Source organism: Rhincodon typus, chromosome 25, assembly GCF_021869965.1.
Source record: "Rhincodon typus isolate 14 chromosome 25, sRhiTyp1.1, whole genome shotgun sequence".
In the NCBI taxonomy this organism is placed as follows: domain Eukaryota; kingdom Metazoa; phylum Chordata; class Chondrichthyes; order Orectolobiformes; family Rhincodontidae; genus Rhincodon; species Rhincodon typus.
In genome coordinates, this window is record NC_063356.1 from 1,616,104 (window position 1) to 1,625,216 (window position 9,113).

At 41.6% G+C, this 9,113-nt stretch overlaps 1 protein-coding gene across 2 annotated transcripts in view; it reads left to right on the forward strand.

The window, feature by feature from the left end:
* The first annotated feature begins 970 nt into the window (after positions 1-970).
* LOC125486086 (myoD family inhibitor domain-containing protein-like) overlaps positions 971-9,113 on the forward strand; it is an 81,067-nt gene continuing 72,924 nt past the window's right edge. The window contains exons 1-2 of one of the 2 annotated variants that reach the window (XM_048612172.1): positions 971-1,019; positions 1,485-1,589. In XM_048612172.1, the coding sequence (XP_048468129.1) occupies positions 1,502-1,589 (88 nt within the window). In that variant the 5' untranslated portion in view covers positions 971-1,019; positions 1,485-1,501. The other variant, XM_048612171.1, reaches the window with a different exon arrangement.

A 9,113-nucleotide genomic window follows, 5' to 3' on the forward strand; every position in this document is an offset into this window, starting at 1 on the left:
GCAGGTTCAACTCAGGCATTGAAGAGGAGCATTGAATACTTGTTTAAATAAAAACAATGGATTGTGTTCTGGGGAAAAGGCAATAGTACTAAGTTATGATGCCTATTTGGAGAGTCAGTGGAGATATGCCAGATGGAATGGTCTCTTCCCCTCCTCCACAACAATTCAGTAATTTGGTGGTTTTAGCCAACACTTGATTTACTTTGCTTTTGGATTCATGTCCTTTTCTAAGATACAACCAAGGCAGTCACACCACTGCCAGTGTGAGGGAGCGCTGCTCTGTCAGAGGCTCTGTCCCTGTGGGAGATGTTAAACTGTCTCTGCGCGCTCCTACTTTGCAAGAGAACCTGGGCCATTGCTTAGAAGAGGAATAAAGCTGTTGCCTTGATGGTCATCTATCTTTGTGCCAGCACGATCCAAACAGCCAGACCTGGTCACACTGCTCAGTGTGGGAGCTGGCTGTGGACAAATTGGCTGTTACATTCCTGCAATAGTTTAACAACAATCCCGGAGTAGTTTTTGAAAGCGCATTAGGAGCGAGGGAAAGTTGGATTCTAAGTAAAACCCTGTTTCACGTGTAACGTTAGAGCAGGATTGGAACGAGGAACATCAGAGATGGCACCGACAGAGCCTCAGTGACTGAATACTCTCTCTGTTTCTGTGGGTCTCTGCCCGTCAGCTCACTCACTCAGGGATCTGCTTCTGTGTCCACTGAGTGGTTAAAAAAACTTTTTACCTTTTCTCCCTAAACGATGCAATTGGAAGGAAACTGCAAGGGGGTTATTGTTGATTCATGTCAAACCAGGCAATTAATTCAAACTCTCTCTCTCGCTGCTTTCTTCCAGTCTACTCTCTGGTTTTGAAGCCACGCAGTACGTCAGTTGCCGGAGTTATTTGTGTGTTTTCTCTCTCTCTCTGAGACTAAGTAAACTTGCAGTGAGTTGCAGATTTCTTTTCGAAACGTAGATCCTGTAGGAGGAAACCGAGATCGGAAAAGCGGACGATTTCCGCCTCTCAGTGTAAGGCATAGAGAGAGAGAGAACGGGGCAGAGAGGGGGAATGTGAAAGGGGCCAGGGGGAGATTAACAACAGCCCGAGACAGCCCGGAATAGAGTCTAATGAACAGATAAGGAGCTCAAACCATCTCGCTGGAAGTCTAAACCTGCAGTAAGTCTGAAAAGAAAAGTTAACAAGTTTTTTTTAGGGGGGAGGTGTGAGCTAAAGTTGTAAAAGTTTCTGAAATATCCAGTTTTAGTTCAAGTTAAACCGATGAGATTTACAAAAGATTTAAATTCATTCATAAGGTATAGAGCGAGCAAGTTTCAGGCGGGTGAATACAGCTATCCTATGATCCCAGACTCAGGCTTTGTATCGAGTTTGGACAAGTTGCTCATTATCGAGTGGCGTATTGTACAGGGCACATTTAAAGGGAGGTTTTAACCAGCGGCTTGTAGCCTTCCTCAGTGTCCGTGTTCCGTTTACAGTTGCAGCAGATGTCTCAATGTCTCAGGAGAATCACCAGTGCTGCAGTTCCAAAGAACAGGAGCCATCGCCCACTCCACAAGAGACGCGATTGTCCCGGGATAGAGGTAAGGAGGGGATCGAGTGGCCGCACCGCGTTGGTGAGAGACAGAAATATAGGGGCTCAGGGTTAGAGAGAGAAATGAATCCATCATGTCAGAAACAGACATACAAGGTCAGAGAGAAACAGAAACACACAGAGTCAGAAACAAGAGATCAGGTTAGAGCGAGACAGATGTAGAGAAACCGAATGATTATCCCCGACAAAAAGACGCAATGTACATTGAGATACCAAACAGACAGGACACAATCAGGAACAGAGACTCAGACTCAACGAGGAACACTGATCCACATTTGTATGATACAGATATAAACAGCATAGGGACACTTTACTGAGAGACAGACTTATAGAACACACAGACAAATAGAACATGGCCAGACACACAATACTCAAAAGACAGAAGAATCATTGCCTAGCCAGTTGCATATTTCTGAATTTTTATGGTTTCAGCACATAATCTTCACATATACTCAATTTCAGAGATAACCTAATGGACATCTCTAGATGCAACAATGAACAAACTGAGCCAGCGCAGTGTGGAATAGACACACATCATTAACACATACATATTTGTGGAGCAACTGACAGATGCACAGGGCACAGCCCAAGATTACAACACACTTAGTCACAAAACATTCATCTGATTGTATCTTTTTGTATTTTTGAAGCTTCTGAAAATTGTACGTTTGAAAGGTTATTTATATTTCGTATGAAAAGTTGGATATTCTATCTGACAGAATAAGCATGAATTTAGGCATAATGATTGACAGAGATGTGGCCTTTCAGTGTTCACTGATCAGTTGTACTCTCATTCTTGAGTCAGAAGGTCGGGGATTCAACCTCCACTTCAGAGACTTGACGACATAACCCAGACCATTGTATTGTGCTGGGGTATGAGACAACATAGCAAGGCCTTGCCTGTGCTGCAAAACATCCCAAGGCACTAATATGAAAAAAACCAGGGTGGTTTTCCCATGTTATTGTCTGTTCAACTTCAGCAAAGCAGAAAAGGACAGAACTGAAGCTAAATCTCAATGCATTTTAAAAGATTTAATTTTCAGATACAGATTACAAACATGCACAAGGCCCATCATCCACAATTAGTACCCATTACATGAATACACCTAGCAAGATACAAATAAGACCAACAAATATCAATCCCTCAACAGACATCAAAAACAGATCATCTGTCCATTTTCTCCCTCCTGCACATTAAAGTTTGTTATGTGAAATTGGCCCCCATGTTTCGTATACATGTTTATAATATAGTTGCTGTTGTAATGTATTGATGGTAAAGCACTCTGTGATGTCCTGAGGTTGTGAAGGGAACAGTATATATACAAGCCATTACTTTCAAATCTAATATGCCATTTGTCTTTCTCATTGCTTTCTGTAACTGCATACTAACTTGCTGAACTTCTCACACAAGGACAGCCAAATACACCTGAGCACAAATATTTTATAGTCTTTCATGAAGCTACAGCATGGTGGTAATGACACTGGGACAGAAATTCAGAGCCTCAGGCTGGTGCTGTAAGGACATGGGCTTGAAACCCACCAATAATTGAATTAAATAAAAAAAACTGAAATAAAAACACAAGTCTGTCAAGCGTTGTAAAAATCAATTTGGCTTCCTCGTGTCTTTTCCAGGAAGGAAATCTTCTATTTTTCCCTGGTCTGGCCTACGTGCGACTCCAGCAGTATGGTTGACTCTTAATTGCCCTCTGGGCTATTAGGGATAGGTAGTAATGCTGGACAAGCCAGTGTGTCCATATCCCATGAATGAATAAACAAAAGTGAAAAACTATTCTGATTTTCCACCAAATTGAATAATCTCATACTTCTAAATACAAATCAGAAATATTTAATCAATTTGTCAACAAGCTCCTTCCCTAAAACTTCTGATCACTCAGACTTTCTAAGATTTCCTGAATGTCCTGTTAACACCCACTGTAATAAGGAATTCTGGAATTTTTCCAACAATTTAAGCCCAACTAACAGTCTCAAAGTTCCCTTTTCTTTTTTTCCTTTGTTTCCTGAATAGTAGTGATTTTTTTTCTATCTTCTAATCCACTGGGACTATTCTAAAATCTATGGAATTTGGAAGATACAAACAATGCACCCACTATCTCTGGTCCTGGGGATTTTTCAATCTTTTACTCCAATTAGTTTCACTGTACATTTTCCCTACTGGTAAATAATTACTTTTAAGTTTTCTCATTAGGTCCTTGGTTCCCAATAAGCCATGAACTGTCTTCTGCTTGTGGAGACAGACAAAATATTTGTTTTATGACTCTGTAATTCCTTTTGCCCTATTAGGGCAGCACGAAGGGCTCAGTGGTTAGCACCGCTGCCACACGGCGCCAGGGACCCACATTCGATTCCACCCTCAGGTGACTGTCTGAGCAGTGTTTGCATTTTCTCTCCGTACCTGCTCTGGTGTCCTCCCACAGTCCAAAAATGTGCAGGTTAGGGTGGATTGGCCATACTAAATTGTCCATAGTGTCCAGGGATATGCAGGCTAGGTGGGTTAGCCATGGGAAACGCAGGGTTACAGGGATAGGGTGGGTCTGGGTGAGATGATTTTAAAAGGTCAGTGTGGAGTTGATGGGCTGAATAGTCTGCTTCTGCACTATAGGGATTCTATGGTTGTATTATCATTTCTGTTGTCAAAGCCATGAAGAGACTAGCATTTCCTGTTGCTGTTCTTGACTTTTGTAATATTTGTTCAGCCTTTACTGGTTTCTAAGTTTATTGACATATTTGGGCTTTCTCCATTTCTTCACAATATTACAAGCCTTTTCTTTTAAACTTTGCTTCTTTAGTCAGCCATGGATTGGTTACTTTTCCCAGGGTGCTCTTGTTTCACCATGGAATATATTTTTGATAATTCTTAACAATTTCTTTTAATGTTTTGTAATGCTTATAGACAGTATGTCAGTTCAACAATTTCCCAATCAACCTTGTCTACTGCTAGCTACGTAATTGGCTTTATTTAAGTTGAAAATGCACATTTGCTGACTCAAGTGATTCTTAAACCTAATGTGCAATCCATCATATGATCACTACCATATAGGAACATTTACCTTGAGGTTATTAATTAACATTTTCGCATTACACAATACAAGGTTTAACATAACATCGTCAATAGTCCAAAAATGGAAGATACTGGAGAAACTCATCAATCTAACCACCACCCCTTGACGTTCAATGGTGTTACCATCACTGAATCCCGCCCTATCAACATCCTAGGAGTTATCATTGACCAGAGACTCAACTGGACTCACCACATAAACGCAATGGCTACAGGAGCAGGCCAAAGGCTAGGAATACTGCAGCAAGCAACTCACCTCCTGACTCACCGAAGACTGCCCACCAGCTACAAGGCACAAGTCAGGAGTGTGATGGAATACTCCCCACTTGCCTGGATGAGTGCAGCCCCAACAACACTCAAGAAGCTTGACACCATCCAGAACAAAGCAGCCGCTTGATTGGCACCACATCCACGAGTATCCACTCCCTCCACCACCAACGCTCAGTAGCAGCAGTGCGTACTATCTACAAGATGCACTGCAGAAATTCACCAAAGATCCTTAGATAGCATCATCCAAACCCACGACCCACTTCCATCTAGAAGGACAAGGGCAGCAGATACATGAGATCACCTCTACCTTCAAGTTCACCTCCATGCCACTCACCATCCTGACTTGGAAATATATAGCTGTTCTTTCAGTGTCACTGGGTCAAAATCCTGGAATTCTCTCCCTAATGGCATTGTGGGTCAACCCACAGCAGGTGGACTGCAGAGGTTCAAGAAGGCAGCTCACCACCACCTTCTCAAGAGCAACTAGGGATGGGCAAGAAATGCTGGCCAGCCAGCGATGCCCACATCTCACAAATGAATAGAAAAGAAAGGTCTGGCATCTCCAGTGGCGTGAGAAACAGAGTTAACATTTTGAGTTCAAAGATTTTCAAAGTTTTTGTTGACAAAGGAAGAGAAGGCACGAGTGGAACAGATGGTGAGGCTACTCAGGCTGAAAGAAAGTGCTAATCATGATAAAGGAACAATTGAGATGTATAATAGGTGTTAATGAGAGGTTTGAATAAGAGAAAAATAAGTCAGTTTTGCCCCCACACTCTCTGTTTTTATTTCAGATCTCCAGCATCCACAGTACTTTATTTTTATTTGACTCCTCACTGGCTTGTTTCACTGCATACTGTTTCAGGAAACTATCTTTATTGCATTCCACAAGCCTGTTTACCAGATTACAAAAACAGAATTTGCTGGAAAAGCTCATCAGGTCTGGCAGCATCTATGGAGAGAAATCAAAGTTAATACTTCAGGTCCGGTGACCCTTCCTCAGAACTGGTTTTCCAGATTATCTCTGCCAACTTGATTTGTTCAGACCATATGATGATTAAAACTTACATTATAATTGTATAAGTTGTTGTTTTTCTTGGTTTACGTTCTGTCCAATCATATAACTCCTGTTAGGCAACCTGCAATATATTTTGCTGACATTTTCTGACACTTGTTACCTCCACCCATATTGAGTCTACTTGCTGCTGTCTGAGCCAAGATCCTTTCTCATTATTATCCTGCAGTAACCATTATTATCAGGGCCACGTGATCTTTTCTCCATCTTGTCTGTCTTTTTGAAATGCCTTTTTAAGCTCCCAACCTCGCTCACCTTGCAGCCACTTCTGTGTGTTTCTTTTAAAATTCATTAATGGGCTGTGGATGTCAGAGGACAACTACAGTCAACCACATTGCTGTGGGTCTGGAGTCACATGTAGGCCAGACCAGGTAAGGGTGGCAGTTTCCTTCCCTAAAAGATATTAGTGAACGAGATACATTTTCCCCAACATAAAAACTGAAAGGCTGCGGATGCTGTAAATCAGAAACAAAAAATAGAAGTTGCTGGAAAAGCTCAGCAGGTCTGGCAGCATCTGTGAAGGAAAATCAGAGTTAATGTTTCCTCAGAACATTTTCCCCTACAATTGTTTCACCGTCATCATTTAACTCTTCATTCCAGATTTTTATTGAATTCAAATCCCACCATCTGACATAGCAGGATTCGAACCAACGTCCCCAGAACATTATCTTGGTGTTTGAGTTTAATTTTTTGGGCAATAATATTACTAGACCATTACCTTCCCGATGGAATGAAAGTTCAATTTTATCTTATTTATTATGTTAGAGTGCTTCATGCAGTTAGATAAAGTGTCTGTGATTGTATTTTTTTACTCTTTGCTTTGACTTTTGTTGCTGGTGCACTATTACTGTTAAACTCTGACATTTTGCTTGTGTTTACCTTAAGTGTTCTATATGGTGCAATGAGATTCAGGTAATTTACTTTGAAGTAACTAATGATATGACTCAGACATCAGCAAGAGACAAGGTTCCTGTCTAGAACGAGCATGTGAAGAGTAGAGTCTTAGATGCTGTACTAGAGAGCTACATTTTATAACTTACTGTGTGGAGATGTAAACAGATGTCACAGGGCAAAACCAGTTGAAGAGCCTTACTTAGAGATGAGGAGCCAGCAGTCTCAGGGACAGTATATATGCACAGATATCCGAGCCCATTATCTCAATGTGCAGGTGGTAGGATTGGCTTAAAGCATAAGGTAATGCAGTCCACTGCTTTGCATTTTCTCTTTAGATTTCAAAATTTTCCTATTTCCTCATTGATCATAGAATCAGTCAGCACAGAAAGAGACAATTCAGCACATCATGCTTTGTCAGTTCTTTGAAGCAGCTTTGCTAATAGTCTCGCTCTCTTGCCCTTAATAAGAACCAGGAGCAGGAACAGGCCATCTGGGCCTTCGAACCTCGTCCACCGTTCAATAAGATAATGACTGATCTTTTTGTGGAATCAGCTCCACTTACCTGCTCACTCACCATAACCCTTAATTCCTTTCCTGTTCAAAAATCTATCTATCTTTGCCTTAAAAACATTCAACAAGGCAGCCTCAATTGCTTCACTGGGCAGGGAATTCCACAGATTCGCAACCCTTTGGGTGAAGAAGTTCCTCCTCAACTCAGTCTTAAATCTGCTCCCCATTATTTTGAGGCAATACCCCCTAGTTCTGGTTTCACCTGCCAGTGGAAACAACCTCCCTGCTTTCATCTTATCTATTCCCTTCATAATGTTATATGTTTCTATAAGATCCCCCCCTCATTCTTCTAAATTCCAATGAGTGTAGTCCCAGGCTACTCAATCTCTCCTCATAAACCAACCTTCGACTCTGGAATCAACCGAGTGAACCTCCTCCACACCCCCTCCAATGTCAGTACATCCTTTCTCAGGTATATAATAACCAGGAGCATGAGGGGGCCATTCAGCCCCTCGAGCCTGCTCCACTATTTACTATGATCATGCCTGATCTCATCTCAGTCTCAGCTCCACTTCCCTGCCTGATCTCCATAACCCTTACGCCTGTTACTAATTAAACATCTGTCTATCTCTTCCTTAAATTTACTCAATGTCCCAGCATCCACTGCACTCTGGGGGAGTGAATTCTGCGGATTTATGACCCTTTGAGAGCAGTAATTCCTCCTCATTTCTGTTTTAAATCTGCCACCCCTATTCCTAAACTGTGTGACCTCTTGTTCTAGATTACCCCACAAGATGAATTATCCCCTCTACGTTGACTTTGTTAATCCCCCTCAGTATCTCATATCCATCAATTAGATCTCCTTTCATTCATCTAAACTCCAGAGATTAGTGGCCTAATCTCTCTTCATAAAACAAACCCCACATCTCTGGAATCAACCTCCTCTGAACTGCCTCCAGTACAACTACATCCTTCCTCATGTAAGCTTTTTCCCTATTGCCTTGTTTTTTTTTTCCCTCTATCATGCTTATCCAATTCGTTTAATCTCTTTCAAACACATTAATGAATCTGGCTCTGAAGTCCTTTCAGACATTGTGGACTGACAGCTCTGGTACTACAGGTGCTTGTATACACTGCCATTGACAAGTAGCCCTTTCCTGACCACATACCTCCCTAAGATTTTGTACCTAGGTTCCTTTGTACCTAAGATGGAGATGTAAGTGCTGGCTTGTAAACTTTTCACGGTACTCATGTGAGTATGTGTGTCAATAAATATAAAGCTAAATAAAAAAACTTACTGGACATCCCTTTAAGAAGCATGATACAAAGATAGTGCTTGTGGCCAAGGAGAGCAGCACTGTCTGAGAACTGGAGTAGAACTGAGAGTGGTTTTTGTGACCATAGTGATCAAATCTACTGCAGTTCATGAAGTGCACAGCCATGTTGCAGAACAATTTCTAGGATGGTTTTCTGGGATTTCATTGGCTCCTATTCTGTCATGTAGAGTTTTGCGTCACTTGAATACATGTACAAACTGATTCAAGGACATCTTCAAAAACAAATTTGCTGGAAAAGCTCAGCAGGCCTGGCAGCATCCGTGAAGGAAAAAACAGAGTTAACATTTCGGATCTGGTCACCAGACCGGAAACATTAACTCTGATTTTGTCTTCACAGATGCTGCCAGATCTGCT